Source organism: Phacochoerus africanus, chromosome 1 (assembly GCF_016906955.1).
Source record: "Phacochoerus africanus isolate WHEZ1 chromosome 1, ROS_Pafr_v1, whole genome shotgun sequence".
NCBI classification, from domain to species: domain Eukaryota; kingdom Metazoa; phylum Chordata; class Mammalia; order Artiodactyla; family Suidae; genus Phacochoerus; species Phacochoerus africanus.
In genome coordinates, this window is record NC_062544.1 from 212,991,011 (window position 1) to 213,011,023 (window position 20,013).

The 20,013-nt window shown below is 51.4% G+C and overlaps 1 protein-coding gene across 4 annotated transcripts in view; it reads left to right on the plus strand.

The window, feature by feature from the left end:
• The window catches only part of BDH1 (3-hydroxybutyrate dehydrogenase 1), a 43,571-nt gene extending 33,450 nt beyond the window's left edge, over positions 1-10,121 (plus strand). For 3 of the 4 annotated variants that reach the window (XM_047789281.1, XM_047789259.1, XM_047789270.1), the window contains 2 exons: positions 6,568-6,720; positions 9,252-10,121. In XM_047789281.1, the coding sequence (XP_047645237.1) occupies positions 6,568-6,720; positions 9,252-9,721 (623 nt within the window). In that variant the 3' untranslated portion in view covers positions 9,722-10,121. The remainder of the gene's footprint in view (positions 1-6,567; positions 6,721-9,251) is intronic. The other variant, XM_047789253.1, reaches the window with a different exon arrangement.
• The last annotated feature ends 9,892 nt before the right edge of the window (positions 10,122-20,013 follow it).

The following is a 20,013-nucleotide window of genomic DNA, read 5'->3' on the forward strand; positions in this document are numbered from 1 at the left end:
GACAAAACTCACAGCTAGGTTTTTGGATAATATATGGCTAACTTCTATGAACCTCATTAAGATCCTAACTCTAAAATTTACTATATAACTAGTTAATAGATAAACACTATGTTTTAACTAAGTTGGATTAAAATAGGGGAAAGTTTTTCAGGATGAAATTCTTATTATATTATTGTTGTAACTTTGTTAAATCACAAATCACAGGAAAATAAGAATGGAAAATAAAAATAATAAGTAAATAATCAGGAAAGACTGAGGAAAACTGAATAACAAATAAAACAGCAGGAAAGACTAGGTCACCTGAGAAACAATCCATGTTCTCTGGTGCAAACATGGAAATTGTTTCCCCAGGAAAGCCCCAATTCTTCCCCATCAACATCAAAGTGAGAGCCCTTTAACCTGAGGCCTGCCTTCGGCTTGTACCGTTCAGGCAGGCTTTTATCCTGACCAGAGGCCCACCTTCGGCATGCACCGTTCAGGTGAGCTTTTTTCCTGACCAGAAGCCCACCTTTGGCTTGTACCGTTCAGGTGAGCTCCCTTTCTTGGTTAGGAACCTGCCTTCAGTTTTTTTTTTGCCATCAGGCAAGGTCCTTGTTTTAAGTCCCTGCATTTTCTCAGCTCCCCGCAAGTGCCCTCTCAGTTCGGCTCATGGAGCACCTTGGTGGGAGGGGCTGTGTTGTACAACAGAGGCCCCTCGCTTCATCCAAGACATTTACCTTTAAGCTTCCTGACAGCCCAGGCAAAAAGGGCATGCTTCACTCAGTTCTCTGCTCACCCATAGAATGGGGTGGGGGTAGGTCTCTGGAATGGTGACTTCAGTGGCTGGTAGGAAGAAGGAAAGAGGGTGGAGTAACCAGGGCCTATGCTCCCCACTCTGCTGAGCATTTATCAGTCATCTCCCAGGGGCTCCTGTGCTCTGCTGTGTGGCTATCAGAGAAGCTGTCACCGATGCATCACCTTGTCAGCCCAGTGCCACCCCTACCATCACAGCAGGCCATTCCCAGGCCCCTCTGCTCTCTGAGGAAAGGCCTGTGGGTTCCTAAACTCACTGAACATCTGTTTAGTAATTAACAGGCAGAGCCAGGGCTCCTGTGCCATTAAGAAGAGGCAGGCTGGGTCCCACTGGGATGATTACCAGCTTGGAAGGTACAGCCTGCTTTGTCCCCTCCCACCTGCCTTCCCTGTGCTGCCTTCATAAACCTCAGGCCGGAAGACAGCTGCAGTCAGCGCCATAAAGCCACTCTATTACCGCCTGCGGGTTTGTAGTGATTAAAATAGCCAAGGAAAGGAATCGTCAGTATAGACCTGAGCACAGAACAAGGTTGCACCAGGGCTGAGGGCTGCTCGGGGCCCTGGTCCTCCTTGTCCTCTGCCACCGGGGCAGAACCACCTCTAGTCCCTGTGCTGGTCTGGCCAGTTAGCCTAACTGGGCAAGGCAGAGCAGACTTGGGCCACAGGGGGAAGCACTCACCCCCTGCCCTTGGATTGGGCTCAAACCCCAGCACCACCCTGAGGCAGAAACCTTTCCCTGCTGCTTTTTTCCGTATGATGCATTGCAGTGAGGGTTGTTAAGCCATTCACCAAGACCTTACTTAACCAACACTGCATTTTTTGGAAAAAGATTTGAAGCTTTTAGGTCTGAAAAAGGAACAAATCTGTCAGATGTGTGGTTGCTCAGGTCTCTCCCTTTCCTTCTCTTCCTGCCCATCCCCCTCACCCCCAGGACCACCTTTTTCGTGGTAAAACAGAGCACATTCCCCCCTTCTCAGGCAATACTGTTTTTGACCTCCAGGTGGCGCCCTCCCTGAGCTTTCAGACCAGATGCCTTCCTAAGCCGGTGGCTGCTTTTGGCTCTTACTCCACCCATCCATCCTGGCAGGAACCTTCTAGGAGACAAGTCCATTCCCCTCACCCCCACTGCCCCAGCCATGGAGGGCACATTTTGATACAAGTTTGATACTGTTCACCCTGGCTCCATGGAGCAGTTGCTGCCAAAGCCAGGGTAGCCAGCCGTGGCACTGAGATGAAGGGGACTGTCAGATTAGAGCTGGTGAGCCCTCTGCCACCAGCCCCTTTGCTCCCCAGCAGGGCTCTGAGGGACTGGACATCCAGAGCTTGTGACCAGCCCTCACTTCCCCCACCTCTGGGAAGGGCCAAGTGAGTGGACCAATCAGCAGTCTGTGGGCATTGCCTGATCTTAAAACCATCCCTTACCTTGTAAGCATTTATTGAGTGCCTACTGTGTACTTGGTAGTGTGCCGAGCACCCGACCGGGTAGGAGCTGGTAGGAGAAGTTTGAGGTTGGGCACCAGCCAAGTCCAAGTGGTGGCTTCATGCACTGGGGATGGTTATGAGCCCTGGGGACGCTATGCCATGGATAGGGAAGACTCTACATCTGGGACCTGCTTGGTCTGGGGGTGAGACGACTGGAGTTACCCTGGGCTTAGCCTCTTACTATAAGTGTGAGCTTGGGCTTGTACCTTGTCCCACGTGGGCCTCTGCTTACCCATTTGTGAGTCTCACACCTCCATCCAACCACAGCAGGAGCAGGTCCACAAAGGCTGCTCTCAGGCTGAGGGGCAGGGGAGCTGAGGGGAGCCAGGAAGCAGTGGAGGCAGGAGGGGCCGTGATGGCAGAGGGTGGCTGGCTGTTCAGGCTCCCAGAGGGCAGAGTCCATGGTGAGGAGCCAGTGAGAAGCATGGGAAAGGAGGCCTCGCATTCCTCGCTCAGGAAGGGAAGCCCAGGAACAGGGAGTGCCTGACAGAGGAGGAGAGTCTGGTGGAGGGGGTTGGATCAGGAAAGATTGCATCAGGGAGACCTGGGGGTGCTTCTCCAATAACACAGGAGGGAGGCAGCCAGGACCTAGACTCATGCTGTGCATTAGGAAAGAAGACACTGATTCTAGTGATACGGCAAAGGAAGCCAGCAGCAGCATTGCATTAAACACAAGGGCTGTGTCTTCACACTGACCCGCGTCCTAATGCCACCCTGTCTTCCTGTTAGCTGGGCGACATTGAGCAAAGTGCTTAAGCTCTCTGTGCCTCAGTCACCTCATCCAGATATGGGGCAATTTAGTGTCTCCTTGATAGGTTGGTTGTGAGGATCAGGTCAATGAATGGATTCAAAGTATGTAGTTTAGGGCCCAGCAGCTGTCCTTTCGCTCTTTCTCAGTGACATTAACAGTATTTGTGACTCAGATGGAGGAGCAATGAAGGGGAGGGCTCGAAGATGACAGTGAAACTATTAGGAAAAAATAGGAGCAGGTTCAGTCCGCTGCACACTTGGTGTGTGGGTTAGGCTGAGTTGGGGACCTTTGGGACAATCAGGTGAAGGTGACCATCAGGAGGAGGAGCTGGGGTTAGGAGCGAGCCATGTCTCCTGAGAGGTACATGGGAATAGGCCCTCAGAGGTGGTGATGAGGCCGTTGCAGGAAAATAGCTGCCACCCAGACCAGTGGGAATGTCGTGACTTTATTCAAACTGTTGGGAGGGCTCCAGGGACTTCCTGGATCCACAGACTGTTGCTGCTTATCAAGTCAGCAGAGCTGTAATCCAGCAGCACAGGAAGGGACTGTGCTTCTGCCGCTCAAGTTCAGTCAAACTTTTTTCAATATCGATATCAGATAAATTAATTTTTAGGTGGATAAAAGGACTGTATGTGTTATGTTGTATGGTACTGTCCCATATGAATCAAACACAAAGCAGCTGGAAATTTCCATGTACACAAAGAAGACAAGGCTGCCTAAGCATTGAGTATCCTATGAGGGAAGGTGGATCAAGACAGGACATTGGGGGACAAGGGAGCCATGAGTAGAACTCACACAGGGGTAGGCTGAAGCCAGTGAGATGGTAAGGGTGGGGGATGAGGGAGGCGTCCTTAGCCTGTGACCCCCTGGACCCCGTGGAGCAGCATGGGTCTGGGACTCAGAATGGCAGGGGAGTGGGAAACTGGAGAGTATAGCTTGTGTTCTCAGGAGCCTGGCTGCGGAGGGAAAGAGAGGACAGTGGCCTGAGGGGGCAGCATGGTTAAGAGAAGCTTCTTTAGGACATGGGGACATGGGCTTTATAGACATTCATTCACCTGAGAAACATTTATTGAGCCTCTATGTGAACAATGTTGAAGGGAGGGAGCCAGAGGCAAGAGAAGTGTGCAAGTTGCCTAAAAGAGAGAGAAGGATGGGAGTTCCTGTTGTGGCGCAGTGGTTAACGAATCCGACTAGGAACCATGAGGCTGCGAGTTCGATCCCTGGCCTTGCTCAGTGGGTTAAGGATCCAGCGTTGCCGTGAGCTGTGGTGTAGGTTGCAGACACAGCTCGGATCCCGCGTGGCTGTGGCTGTGGCTTAGGCCAGTGGCTACAGCAACTATTCGACCCCTAGCCTGGGAACCTCCATATGCTGCAGGATCGGCCCAAGAAAATGGCAAAAAGACAAAAAAAAAAAAATAATAAAGAGGGAGAGAGAAGGCTGGCTGGCTGATGGTTTGGGAGGTGGTGGGTAAAGTGTCAGCCTTGACAATGGGGGAGTTCCTGCTGTTCCTGGGAAGAAGAGAAGGGGGAAGCCTCCCGGGGGAAAGCCTGCAGGGGGGTGAGGGGTACAGTGGCTGCGTCACTGTGAGGTCACCCACGAGGGCTGAGCACGGAGGCTTCAGCTTGGCCGCCACGGGGAGTGGGAGGAAGAATGTCACGAGCTCTTTGTTAACCGGCAATTTCCTTTCCCTAATAAATGTCCTTAATTCTCCATAATTGAAGGAGAAGGCACCAGAGGTCAGTTGGCAAGGCTTTAATTTGGGTAACACGGAAGGAAAGCAGCTAGAGACCAATTACTCTGTCATTTACACAGACTAACTGGGGAAGCGAAGTGGGGCCAGAGTTCCCACAGCTGGTGCAGTCCCCAGGAGGGCAGCTCTGCTCTGCAGCTGCCCCTTGGGAAGGAGCCCTCTCATGGTCATGGGAGATTAAACCCTGAGGGTTTCTTCTGCAAAGACACAGGGCCCTTATACCCTAAGGCTCCAGCGCATCCAGTCCTTGCACCCCAAAAGCAGAACTCAGAGAGGGCCCTGCAGCACGAGGCTGCCTCCTCATTGCCTCGTCCCCCAGTTCAGCTTTGCCTCCGCCTTCTTGGTCACACTGAAGCCAGGCTTCCCCTTCAGGTCCTCTGTTTTCTAGCTGTGAGAGTACTTGTCTGACTCAGTGAACTCCAAGGATCCTTCCAGCACCCGTGTTCTCGGAGTCTACAAAAGCCAGCTGTCCTTTAACTGGTCTTTCAGGGAACAGTCACCCCAGTGTTGCAGGACGGGGGACCCCTTCCATGGCCCAAGAGAGCTGTCTTATCTAACACTCAGAAATGAGCTGTCCGAGGCAACACATGCACTGACAAAGCGAAAGACTTTATTAGGAAGGGGCGCCTGGACAGAGAGCAGTAGGGTAAGGGAACCCAGGAGAACTGCTCTGCCACATGGCTCACAGTCTCAGGTTTTCCAGAGGGGGGGTTAGTTTCTGGGTTGTCTCCAGCCAAATATCCTGTTCCTGCCCATGTTTGGTCTGACTCTGGGCTCTTCGTAGCAGCACATGCATCTCTCAGTCAAGATGGGTTCCCAGGGGAGGGCTTCTGGGAGGCTGGCAGAACATATTGCTGGTGCCTCCCCTCTTCTTTTGGTCCCTCCCAGATTTTCCCAGTCAGTTTTCAGCAGCAGCACTGTGTTCCTTATCAGGATCTCCTGTTGTGAGACAGCTCCTGCAAGTGATTACTATAGTGTCAGGCCAAGGCCGGTGGCTTTGGTCAATGGCTCCCTAATACAAGTATATTCAAAGAGTGTGTGTTTGCTCTGACCCTGTACTGAGCTCTGAGGAACCACACAGGGCTGAGGGGTGTTTTCGGCCAGCAAAACTATATTCTTGTGGGATATTGATGAACAACTTGCTAGGTCCCTGGGGCTGACCACTTGATACCCAGCGTGTGCGTGGTTCACAAAAGGGGAGATCAGAGAATGGAGTCATTGTTAGGAGGGTCTCAGGGTGGAGCCACCCTGGGGGCCTGACCCAACATCAAGGCTTGGCTGAGGTTCTAACTTGCTCTGTGCCACTGGGTCCTCTCTCTGGTCCTCCGGAGAAGGGCTTGGCCTGGAAGACTCCTGAGGTTGTCCTGGTTTCTTACAAGAGGGAGCATGTGAGAGAAGGCTCAGAGACAGGAATGAATATGCAGGTGCCCAGGTGCAGGGTGTGGGACCTGACTGGAGGGAATAGGGTGGAGTAAGCGAGAGAAGGTGGAGCTCCATGCTGAGGGCCCCCAACAGGGCTGGGTCATGTTCGGTCAGAGAACCACTGCAGGTGGAAGTGAGATGAGGATTGGACACTCTAGACTGAAGGGAGGCTCACAGCCAGCACTTTAGGCCTCTTCATCTCCCCTTTTTCCCGAGTGACTCTAGAATGTGTCCCGAGAGCCTTGAACAAGACATTGGCCAGTGATGGGGAAAAGGAATAAAAACAGGGAGGGAAATGGGCTGCGGGCTGATGGGTGATCCCTGAGGTTGAGCCCTGTGATGACAGCAGTTCTCTCTCCTCCTGTCCAGGCTTGTGGGGCCTGGTTAACAATGCAGGCATCTCAACGTTTGGGGACGTGGAATTCACCAGCATGGAGACCTACAAGGAGGTGGCAGAAGTGAACCTCTGGGGCACGGTGCGGGTGACAAAATCCTTTCTCCCTCTCATCCGGAGGGCCAAAGGTGAGTTGGAAAGACAACTTCTTCCTACCCCCAGACCTGCTCTACCTTTTCATTTTGGGAATAGAAATAGGTCTCAGCAGACCTGACATCCACCACCCTCACTGGCTGAGCACATGACCCCCAGGGTCCACAAGGGGCCTGTGGATGGTGGCGAGCAGAGGTGCTCGGGACAGCTGGGTGGAAAGGGGTGTGTGGTTTTCAGAAAGTAGAACAGGCAAGAGGTCAGCAGTCTGCATCAAAGACTAAAAGATTACAGCAGTAATCCCAATCTGGGAACTTAATCAGGACAAATAACCATAGAGCTGTGTGTACACAGCAGGTATCATTAAGGGTGTGTTTAAGTAACTTTTGGCATATCATTTTTTTATACTAACAATGAAATATTAGAAAGAGAATGTAAAAAAAAACCTTTCAAAATCACACCAAAAATTTAAATATTTAGGAATAAACCTGATCAAGGAGGTGAAAGACTTATATGCTAACGATACAACATTAATAAAGGAAATTAAAGATGATTCAAGGAAATGGAAAGATATCTCATGCTCTTGGATTGGAAGAATTAATATGTTAAAATGGCCATACTACCCAATCTACAAATTTAATGTCATCCCTATCAAATTATCCACGACATATTTTTTTTTTACAGAACTAGAACAAATAATCCTAAAATTTATACAGAACCGTAAAAGACCCAGAATGACCAAAGAATCCTGAGGAAAAAGAATAAAGCAGGAGGCATAACCCTCCCAGGCTTTGGATAATACACAAAGCTACAGTAATCAAAACAGTGTGGTATTGACACAGAAACAGATGTATGGATCAATGGAACAGAATAGAGAGCCCAGAAATAACCCCCCACACACACCTATGGTCAGTTAATCTTTGACAAAGGAGGCAAGGTTACACAATGGGGAAAAGACAGCCTCCTGCAGCATGTGGTGCTGGGAAGGTTGGACAGCTGCATATAAATCAATGAAGTTAGTACACACCCTTATACCATGCACACAAAAAAAGGCTCAAAATGGCTTAAAGACTTAAATATAAGACATGACACCATAAAACTCTTAAAAGAGATCATAGGCAGAACATTCTCTGACATAAATGGTACCAGTGTCATCTTAGGTGAGTCTTCCAAGGCAATAGACATAAAAGCAAAAATAAACAGATGGGTCCGAATCAAACTTACAAGCTTTTGCACAGCAAAGGAAACCATAAACAAGATGAAAAGACATGGTAAGAATGGGAGAAAATATTTGCAAGTGATGTGACTGACAAAGGCTTAATTTCCAAAATATACAAACACCTCATACAACTCAACAACAACAAAACAAACAATTGAAAGATGGGCAAAAGACCTAAATAGGCATTTCTCCAAGGAAGACGTGTGGATGACCAACAGTCACATAAAAAGATGCTCAACATCACTAAGTTTCAGAGGAATGCACATCAAAACTACTATGAGCTTCCATCTCGCACTGGTCAGAATGGCCAGCCATAAGTCTACAAATATCAAATGCTGGAGAGGGTGTGGAGGAAAGGGAACCCTCCTCCACTGCTGGTGGGAATGTAAGTTGGTACAGCTGCTATGGAAAACAGTATGATGGTTAAAAAAAAAAAATTAGACAATTGTGGTAGTAAGTAAAAATGATAAATAATAATAAGCAAGATTAGAAATTACAAAAACAGACAAAACACCTGAACTATGCTCGGTAGCCAAATGTCAGCAAACCACCTAAGAAGAAACTGACTCAAATTTTTCTCCCTACAATTAGTAGTTTTGGCTAAAAGGGGGAGCTTCATGGGCTCTATCCCAAGGTCCCAGCCATGACAGGATGAACCCAGAGAGCAGCAGTATGGTTTTAGAAGAAAATCCCAACCCTTCACTGACTTCTGACTTAGAGGTTTCTGAAAGGTACCTCCCCGCAGTGCCCAGAATGGGGCTGTGCCTTAGCTTCCTGCATGCACATCCGAGGCCACCAGGTCTCAAGTCCACCCGGGCTTACTCTGAGGGCTGGATGGGCTCTTCCTCCACCCACTGTCCCAGGGCTGGGAGAGGCTGTGGTCAGCTCCTAACACCCCCAGGTCCCCTCCCGGCTCTGTGCCTGAGACTATACCCACATGCTTTAGCCCTGAAGTCAAGTTGGGCACCGTGCCCCTACTGGCTTAGCAGCCAAGTGAAAACAATTCAGAGTTACTGACAATAGCTAAGCTGTGTTGCCCAGTTATACTGTGGCCTCCTGCTATGCAGGGCTGCTTCTCATGCTTCTCCTTCCCTGTGCTGCCGGGTTCGGCTGGCTATCCAGGAAATATCCAGCCTGCGGATGCTGCTGTATGGACCCGAGTTGGCCTTGACTATAAATGAGAAGGCCCCCTGTCCCTGAGTGGTTCAGAAGGCCAAGCCCCAGCCTGGCAGACAGCAAAGCAAGTGTCAGGGGTTGGAAGCCAGGTTCCAGCCAGACCTTGGGAAACGTACCAGGCCCTCGTCCTCACGCGGTGCGTCCTGAGCAGGGGCTTGCTGTCTTCCTCCGCAGGCCGCGTGGTCAACATCAGCAGCATAATGGGCCGCTTGGCCAATGTGAGCCGCTCCCCCTACTGCATCACCAAGTTCGGGGTGGAGGCTTTCTCTGATTGCCTTCGCTACGAGATGCACCCGCTGGGAGTGAAGGTCAGCGTGGTGGAGCCCGGCAACTTCATCGTTGCCACCAGCCTCTACAGCCCTGAGCGCATCCGGGCCATCGCCACTGAGATGTGGGAGCAGGTGCCCGAGACGGTGCGTCAAGACTATGGCAGGAAGTACTTTGATGAGATGGTCGCCAGGATGGAGAACTTCTGCAACAGCGGCTCCACGGACACGTCTCCCGTCATCAATGCTGTCACCCACGCCCTGACCTCCACCACCCCCTACACTCGCTACCACCCCATGGACTACTACTGGTGGGTACGAATGCAGATCATGACCCACTTGCCTGGAGCCATCTCCGACAGGATCTACATACACTGAGGAGTGTCACACCGGCCTCTGCTGGGGAGCCCTGGGTGCGGGGAGAGGAAGAAGGGAGGGAGGGGGAGGAGCTTATGTCCTCACCTCTTGGTTACCCATTTGTGGATTATCCCCATCCCAGGAGGACCTACGGCCCGTTTGACCATTAACCCAAGCTGGTCACCTAGCCCAACTCATGTGCCCAGTAGGTTGGCTGGACCTTCTTGATCGGGGTGCAGAGGGGTGGGCAGGACCCCCAAACCTCAGGGCAAACATGGTGCATCTGTCAGAAATTTCTGAGGTTGATTTTATACAAAGATTTTTGGTGAGATGTTGTTAAATTAACAACAGATTTATTGTAAACTAGAAGCCAAATCCTTTACTTTTTTTTTTTTTTTTGTCTTTTTGCCTTTTCTAGGGCCGCTTCCCATGGCATATGGAGGTTCCAGGCTAGGGGTCGAATTGGAGCTGTAGCCCCTGGCCTACGCCAGAGCCACAGCAACGCGGGATCCGAGCCGTGTCTGCAACCTACACCACAGCTCACGGCAACGCCGGATCCTTAACCCACTGAGCAAGGCCAGGGACCGAACCTGCAACCTCATGGTTCCTAGTCAGATTCGTTAACCACTGCGCCACAACGGGAACTCCCCAAATCCTTTACATTTTTAAGACAGAACATCAGTTCAAAAAATTTATCTCATTTGATCCTTAAACCAGCCTCATGAGTAAAAATGACAAAAAATTTTTTTTCTTTTGTACATGATGAAGTTTTGGCCCACAGAGGATACATGAATTACCCTTTCGTTGCTTTATAGGTCGGTTTTTTTAAATATTGCTTTATATAAAATATAAAGGTCCAAATTGTGTATTCCTGCCTCTTATTAGGAAGGCTCCACAAATTTTTTTTTCTTTTCAGGGCCGAAGATGTAGCACATGGAAGTTCCCAGGTGAGGGGTCAAATTGGAGCTGCAGCTGCCAGCCACAGCCACACACGATTCAAGCTGCGTCTGTGACCTACACCACAGCTTGCAGCAGCTGGGGATCCTTAACCCCCTGGGCGAGATCAGGGATTGAACCTGCATCCTCACAGAGACAACATCAGGTCCTTAACCTGCTGAGCCACAATGGGGACTCCAAAAGGCTTCACATTTTATGTCGCAGGGCTGCTCTGGGTCCAGTTATCCGAGGATCCTGTGATGAGCTCTGTAGCCTCACATGAGCCGTACATACCATCATGTACCTGCCCTGCATCTCTTTGCATGTCTGTGGTGCTGCTGGGTGCAGCCTGCAGCCAGTGATTCAGAGCTGACTGTGAGGAGGGGGTGGTGACATTCTGGAGATCTCCATTTGAGATTTCTCCAGCCTGTCTTAGGACAGACTTGTGTGGAGCAGCTCATTGACTAAGAGGTGGTTTGTTTCTGGTTTGCGTCTGCTTGATTCTACCTGGAGTGGGACCCATGTTGAAGGGGCATCCTTGATAGAAGCCGTGATACATAGGATGGGCACTGTGGCATCTTCTCCCCCAGGGGCGGGTCCAGGTACCCCATCTGTCTGTCTGTCTCTCTCTCTCACACACACATACACACACACACACCTGTTCTGTGGCACTCAGGGTGGACTTATTGATAGCTCACCTTTCTGTTATGGCCTTAATTTTAATAAAACCAGGGCATTAAGCAGTGTCTGTGTTATCACTTCCTGGGCTTGGGTTTGAAGGCTAGTATCCCTACAATTGCCCAAAGCCTGTATGTCTGGATCAAAACCAGGCAACACCCTCCTCCAGGTAGCAGAGGGTCCTGAGTTCCAGCCCTACAGTTCAAATCAGGACTTCCGCCTTGTCCTGGATGGCCAGGCCTGCCGCTAGAGGGTGCTCTGCCTCCTTCGCTGCAGGAGAGGCCCCAGCTGCTGATTTGGGAGCTCCCAGCCACCAGAGCCTGAGGTCTCAAAGTGTTGAAAGGGTTCGTGATCTCCACCTCAGAAACAGTCCAGGCACAAAGACACAAACCTCCTCAGAAACAACTTTTCTGCTCTTCTAAGAGCTTGCTGGCTTAAATGTGGAGCTTGGTGCCAGGAGAAGGCTGAATCTGGGCAGCTGGATGCAGTCTTGGGGCTCAGGCAGTGCCAAGGAAAAGGGGGTCTCACAATGATCAGATCTGGTCTGCCTTCTGGACCTTGGTCCCCTCTGCTTCAACCAGAGATGTTCTGCCGAGTTCTCTGTCTGCAGGGTGAGGCCCAGAGGGCCTGTGTGGATTGGATGACAGGGTAGCCAGGTGGGCTGAAATCCTCCAGAGCCCAGGGAGGGACACTTGATGGCTGTTGTCTTTATGTAGTGCTAAGAGCTTTTTAAATCACAGAGCTTGCCTTTCGGAATCTCAATTTTTTATCTTGGAAGATTTTGTTCCCATGCTTAATTTTTTTTTTGTTTTTCTTTTTGTCTTTTTAGGGCTGCACCCGTGGTATATGGAAGTTCCCAGGCTAGGGGTCAGACTGGAGCTACAGCTGCCAACCTACACCAGAGCCACAGCAACCCCATATCTGAGCTGAGTCTTTGATCCACACCACAACTCATGGCAACACCGTATCTTTAACCAACTGAGTGAAGCCAGGGATCACACCCACGTCCTCATGGATACTAGTTGGATACATTACTACTGAGCTACAACAGGAACTCCACCATGCTTAATTTTCTTTTTTTTTCCTTTTTTTTTCTTTTGTTTTTTTTGGGGGTGCACCTTCGGTATTTGGAGGTTCCCAGGCTGGGGATCTAATCGGAGCTACAGCTGTTGGCCTACGCCACAGCCACAGCAATGCCAGATCTGAGCCGAGTCTGCGAACTATACCACAGCTCACAGCAATGCTGGATCCTTAACCCACTGAGTGAGGCCAGGGATCGAACCGGCAACATCATGGTTCCTAGTTGGATTTGTTTCCACTGAGCCACAACAGGAACTCCCCATGCTTAAAGGGAAATGTATGCAGCACTTGAAGTTCCTCATGGGTATGGATGCATGGGAACTGTCGGGGAAGGGAGATGGTTACATGCTCTGGGTCAGGATCAGCAGTAAACCCAAACCTGGAGGAGCCACATCTGCATCTGCTGGGACCTATGGGGGTAAGTCAAGACTGCTAGGCTGCCCTGAAGGCCGCCCTGATTTTTTATTTTTTTTCCCCAGTGATTGGAAGGTTCAGATCAACTTCCCTCTAGATAATCTCAATGCTAATTAGAACCTCACCAATTACCATCACCTTCTGGCATCTGAGAGTATCCTTGGGTGCAGGTGTAGTTTTGATCCTTACAAGAGACAGCTGAGATGGGCAGAACATACATACATGGTTGTTCCCATTTTATAGATGACATAACTGAGACCCAGAGAGGGAAAGTGACTCACCCAGTATCACAGTGGATCTGAGCAGACCCAGGGCCAGCACCAAAGTCTCCTGAGCAGTGCTATTCACCATCACCTCACCCTGTGGCACCAGGAGCCCTGGCACCATGTGGGTGGGTCAGGGTAACCTGGTACCCAGACCTTCATTGCCTGTCTGTCAGCAGCGCTGGCCTTTTCGTGGGGGTGAGGGGAGGCTGCCACCTGCTCCCACTGTCCGCGGCTGCTGGGGACGAATGACGTCTACCAGCACTGCCTCGAGTGAGCATCGTCTCCAGCATCCTCCCCTTGGAAGCATTCAGTCAATCTGTGAGGCCTGAGGATGCCTCTCCTGTTGTCTCCTCAGGCCTGCAGCTCTTGGCCTGGCCCCCTTGGAGTGTAATCCTACATCCCAAGCACCCGATCCCAGTCAGCAGGGCCTGGAGCTGTGCAGGGCGGGGCGCTAGTGAGCAGGCACCTGCATGGGGCCCTAGGCCAGGAACCAGGCATCCATTGTCTCCTTGGATCCTCCTCAAGGCCCATGAGATGGGGGGGAGACTCCTGTACTCCCTGCCGGTTCCACTCTGCCACCTCTGCAGGGTGTAACCTTGAGCAGGCTGCTCTGGGTCTGAGGCAAAGCCTGGAACTTGGGGAAGAGAGGAGGGGGGCTGGGCGGGGCTTGACCCTGAAACTTTGTCCAGTAGTATCTCTGTCTATGGGGACCCATGGGCTGGTGCTTCAGCCCGAACGGCCCTTCCCCTGATGGCTGGAGGCTGGGTGAGGGCTTTTTGAGAGCTGCTCCTGCCAGCACCTTGTTACAGCCCCTTCCTACCCCCGTCCCCCTTTCCCTGAGGCCAAGGGCTGGGAGAGCAGGTGACTGGCTAGCCTGGCCCCGCCTGCCACGTGTGCCTCTGCTCCCCATGATGGGGGACTGCCAGACTCTCCTCTTGCGAGACCTGCTTACTTCCTGCATTTCAAATGGCCTGGCCCTGCAAAGCTGTGCCAAGTGGTTCTGGTGCAGGTGCAGACATGAGCAAGCAGAGGCTCCCTCGGCTTGGGTAGCACCAGGCCCCGACTGCCAGAGAACAACCAGGCACATCTGTACAGGCCTGGGCCCAGTAGGCAGCCCGCCCAACTCCTCCTCTCCCCGGGTTCTCACAGCAGCCCTGGGAGTAAGACATTTTACACACAAGGAAACAGACCACCCCAAGTCTCTCACCCAGGGAGGGGTAGAACTGGGTGGCCAAGTCAGACCTAACCTCCAGCTAGTAATGCATGAAAAGCAGGGCAGATGGCACCAGGATCTAAAATAAGGAGGGAAAAAAATACCTCAATTATGTAACAGTGAGAGAGATCTGTAGGCATATGCACAGTACAACCACCCAGTGCTACCCCACGAGCCACCTCCCCCTGCCCCTGCCCCTGCCCCCACCTCCTCCTGCCCTCCCCCATCTCCCTCTTCTCTCCCCCTGGGCTTTGGGTGCTGCTCCCTGGGAGGGGATGTGCCAGAAGAGCCCATCCACGTCCCTCCCAGAGGAAATCTGCCTGGGCTCACACTGCCCCATCCTGGGTATTTCTGAAGACATGCTCGAAGACTACCAACACCTTAACCTTGAACAGAAACAGATTCTGGAGCTGCCCTCCAAGGACTGGAGGGTTGTAGGAGCACAAGGCCTGAGAAGCCTCAGATAAGGATGTGGGACAAGAAGAGCTATGGGGCTGTGGTGTAGAACAAACAACAAACAAGAAACCTAGAGCATCTAAGACCTTCCTGGTGTGCGTAGGTACAAGGAAGGTGGTTTGTGAGGTTTGTGGCTTCGGAGGAATAGGGTGAGTACCTACTGGGCAGGATCCAGGGCCTGTGATTAGAGCTGGGAGGGCTGCCAGAACCCCTAGGACCTCAGAGAAGGAAGAGGGACTCAGGCAGCATCAAGCTTGACCCCCAGCTTCTAGACAGGGGCCAGGCTTCGAAGCCCTCCAGGGGCAGGGATCTCCTTACTTCCTAAGGCGGCGAAAATTTACCCAAGACTGAGCTAAAATCTACCATCTCTGACCTAAGTCCTTTGACACTTGGCTCTGACCCAGAGCTGCACAGAACACTGGATTGGAAATGGCCAAGTCGGGTTCGAGAGCCCGGGTCCCTCATCTGACACAGCTTCCACACTCCTCACTGTCTGAACAGAGTTTCAGCTGGGTTTACCCATCTCATTTTTGATGACACATACCAAGGTGAATGGTCACCTAAACCCCCTCAAGCAGCACCAAACTTGGGACAGGTTTTAAATACATCTGTTGAGCTGATGAAAATTTCTTACCCACACGTGCCCCTCACAATTAAGTGTCTCCCTGAGTCATCTCTTATCTGATCCTCATCAACAGCTTATGAGTTAGGCAGGGCTACTATTCCTACTTTAAAATGAGGAAACTGAGCCTCAGGGGCTGGGTGCTTCGCCCAAGATCACAGAGCCAGGAAGTGGGAGAGCCAAGACAGAAATCCAGGCCTGGCCTCCATCCCTAGGCCCCTCTCCCTTACCCCCAGGCTGCCTCTGTCTGTCCATCAGGGCCCTGGAGCTGGGCTGGACCACTTAGCCAGAGGCTGGCCATGTAGCCTGTGAAGGAGTGATGGCGGGGAACATTAAACTCAACTTTCGGAGTTCCCATCATGGTACAGCGGAAACAAATCCAATGAGGAACCATGAGGTTGTAGGCTCAGTGGTTAACAAATCTGGCTAGGAACCATGAGGTAGATGGTTCAATCCCTGGCCTTGTTCAATGGGTTAAGGATCCAGCGTTGCAGTGAATTGTGGTGTAGGTGGAAGACTCGGCTCAGATCTGGCATGGCTGTGGCCGTGGCATAGGCCAGCAGCTGTAGCTCTGATTAGACCCCTAGCCTGGGAATCTCCAAGTGCTGTGGGAGTAGCTCTAAAAAGCAAAAAAAAAAAAAAAAAAAAAAAAAAAAAGCAAATCCTCAACTTTCTTCCAGTCCACAGTTTTGCAGAAAGCAGTGGAGAAAGTGAGGTTGAGCCTTTCGTGCCTTTCGTCCCAGGTGTGTCTATTGTGTCTGGATCTGCCAGCAGCCTGGGCTCTAATGGGGAACCTGCGGTGGAGAGCACAAGGCCAGGAAGAATTCCCAGGGCCGGACCGAGACCATTCTGGCCTCAGCATTGATGTGCATGTGTAAGAGGAGACAGTGTGAATGTGGACCAACCTCAGGGGATACCAGGACCCAGAAACTCCCTGCACTGCTCTCTTGGTGAAACTTAATTACTCTATAAAATGTGAGGCTGCTCCCACTTATCAAATTATAGATGAGCTTAATTACAGCTCGCTGAGTAACCACACTGGTGCCTTCAAAAATAGCAGTGGGCTGATTGCTCTTCTCAGCTTCAGCTGTAGCCACCCGGGTTTCGGGAGGAAGCGCCCACTGTTCCCAGGGTCTCCGTGCTGCTAAAGCTTGCTCCAAGCCTGTGAAACGGGCTTGGCGGACTGCAGAGCGGCACTGGGCACTGACTGGCTGGTGTGCTTACAGCCAGCGAGTGCTCTGCTGGGCCATGTCTGTTCCATTACTGGGTGGTTTACTCTGTTGGGGCCTCTCTTTCTCTCCTACTTGTGTTGTGTTGTGGCCAAAGGTTTTGGCTCATGATGTCTGACCGAAGGTGTACAAGGTAGTGCGGGACTTGCCTGAAGACACAAGGAAAAGCCATGGTGCTGGATGAGAAAACCCACACTTTATGGAGACTCGAGGGTCCCTTCAAGGAAACAGGTGAGGAGCGGCAAGCCACTAGTGATTGGTGAGAGGTCTGTGACATTATGAAGGGTACCATCAAGTTTGCTGCAGCCTGGCAGGATGGACAGACTTGTTCCAGTGGAAGAAACTGGCAGAAGGCATGGTGTGATTTCAGGGGCGTTGATGGGACTGGAGGAGCAGTTGTGGAGGAAAATACCAGTGCCTTGAGCGTCCTCGCATTCAGAGGCGCAGCAGCGGCTTCTGTGCTTAATAGCTTCTGCTCCCTCTCCCTCTGCCCCCTTTATTATTTGAGTTTCTGCTTTGTGCCAGGCGCTGTGCTGGGCACAAGGCATCCAATGGCAGGCAGCTCATTGCTCTCCTAGGAAACTTGAACCCAGGGTGACAGGTAGCAGGTTTTAGAGGACAAATACAATACTTTATTGTCTCAGAAATGAAGAAAAATAGTCATTTTCAATCTTCACCCAACCAAAATTGTCTCCCTTCCTTTCTAGCCTCAGGGTCCCAGCTCGCTGTCTCCCCCAGATGTGAAGGGGTCTTTCCCTACTTGCAGAATCCCTTTGACTTCCTCAAAGGAAAAATAAAAACGGAATGTCTCTGGAAAATCACTGCTGGGCATGGCCCAGCTGCCAGCAACATGCAGTGGCCAAGCAAACAGTGCTACAACCACTTGCAGAATGATGGGGGGCACGCGGGGGCTCTGCGATGCCAGGGGCTGGGCACGTGGTCTGAAGGCTGAAGGTAGAAGCAGACCAGAGGCTCAGACAGGGAGGAGTGGACGCAACTTTGAGGAATGTGACAAATTGGAGTTTTCGGCTTTGGGGGCTGACTTTCTGGGAGGTTAAGTGCACAGCAAAAGGATGCAACAGAACACACACACACACACAAAGGTATTTGGGGGGAGGCTCTTGCTTTCCTGCAGCAGAGAAAGAAGGGGCAGATCTGGGGGTCCCTGAGTGGGCCACTCCTAGGGAAAGGAGCCCACCAGTGATGCTGTGTTAGAGATGGAAGGGCCTCAGAGAGCCTGCAGCCATAGGATGGGAAAGAAACAAGCTTTGCTGGAACTTTTGTTCTGCGTTCTGGACAAGGTGGGGTAGAAAGAATACAAGTTCTGGAGCTAGACAGACCTGACTTTGAATCCTGTTCTGCAACCTTCTGATTGTGTAATACTACCAAGTGATCTAGTCTCTCCTAGCCTCAGTTTCTGTATGTTTAAAATGGGGATAACAATGGATCCCTTGCACTGTTGTTAGGTGAGCATAAAAAGGTTACCTAGTGCAACGCCTGCCTAAGGGAGGGACTTAGGAGGTGTCCCGGTCAGTGTAGCCAGGGCCTAAATATCCCTCTCCCATTCCCAGCCAACCCACCCCAACCTTTCTGGGAAATGAATAGACCTTAATGTTCCAAAGGCAGAGACAAAAATCAGGAAATACTCAAAATTGAACCCTAGCAGCCAGAGCCCACTTTCCTGCCCACCCTGCTCCTTCCAGGGCCTGGGGCAGAGAAAGTAATTTCCTCCTTCTGGTGCCTCTTTCTGGGTGCTAAAAGCAGAACAAATTCTACAGCCCTGTATCACCTCCTTTCTGGAAATCCCTGAAGAGGATGCCAAGTGGATTAAGGAATTACTGGCTGGAAGGGCTGTCAGCTCAAAGCCTGGATAACAGTGCATCCCAGGCAAAGAAGGAGGTATTTTCTGCAGCATGAACCCTTGAAACTGTCCAGGGTGGGTCAGGAATCAGCCCATTCGTTTGGCTGTGGGGGGATGGGAGGATGGACCTGTTTCTCCTACCCCCGGCTGTCTGTGTTTGGATTCTTCCTGTTCCCTCTCAGTTATATTTTAGCCAGGTCCTGCTGCCTCTCCATCTTTTCTCCTTTGGCATTCCAATTCTGAAGGTTAAGGGCTCTTTATAGTCAGGCTTCAGGGGATCTGCAGTAAGATTTCATTCTCAGCCTCTGGGGGCTTCCCAGTCCTGTGGGGCAGGTGGGCTGTGCACCTACCCAGGGAGAGAGCCATCACCTGGGGACATCTGGTACTACAGGGCATGGACACTGTGGGAAGCCTGGGGAGGGAGAAGAGCATTCAGATTGGGCAGATTAGAGATGCTCCCTAGATGGAGGTTGGTCTTGTTTCATCAGAGCCTTGATGAGTGAAGAGGATTTTGACCGGTAGTCACAGGAGGGAGGGCCCTCGGCAGGGCATTCACACTGAAGGGAACAGCATGGGACTGGCCCAGCATCTGGGAAGGACAGAATTCTTAAAGGGAAAGTGCCGTGGAGTTCCTGTCGTTGCTCAGTGGCTAAGGAACCTGACTAGGAACCATGAGGTTATGGGTTCGATCCCTGGCCTTGCTCAGTGGACTAAGGATCCGGCGTTGCCGTGAGCTGTGGTGTAGGTTGCAGACACGGCTTGGATCCCACATTGCTGTGGCTCTGGTGTAGGCTGGTGGCTACAGCTCTGATTAGACCCCTAGCCTGGGAACCTCCATATGCCGCAGGAAGCTGTCCTAGAAAAGGCAAAAAAACAAAACAAAAACAAAAACAAAAACAAAAGGGCCGTAATTTGGGGAGGCTTGAAGACGTTCAGCCCCTGGGGATAAAATGGGTGATCAAGGGCAGGGGTGTGAGATCTCAGAGGGCAGTGTTCAGGCAGACCTGACCCTCAGAACCGTCAGAGCCAGATCACTCCAAGCTGGACCTCAAAGTCATCCAGTCTCTTGGTTCCCAAACGAACTGCATGTGCATCTCTTGGGAAACTGGTTAAGAAACAGGACCAGTGAGTCTGGGGCAGAGCCCAGGAATCTTATTTCTAAGATGGGACTCCAAGGCACAGCCAGGAAAGGGGCAGTGAAAGAAGAGGGGACACTGCATCTTGAGTTAGTGACAGATCTGGGCCTAGAAGCTTGGTGTCCCGCCCCTAGTCTGTGCTCCTCCACTGTACACACGAGGGGAGAGCCAGGGCATTTGTGACTGTGGGTTTGTCTATCCCTTAGTAACTGCTAGCAGGGAAATTCCTGAAGCAGAAAGGGCCTGGCAGCTTGCTTTAGAAGGACTAGCGTGGAATTCCCACTGTGCAGTAGAAATGAATCTGACTAGGAACCCTGAGGTTGTGAGGTTCCTGGCCTCACTCAGTGGGTTATGGATCCAGTGTTGCTGTGAGCTGTGATGTAGGTCACAGAAGTGGCTTGGATCTGGCGTTGCTGTGGCTG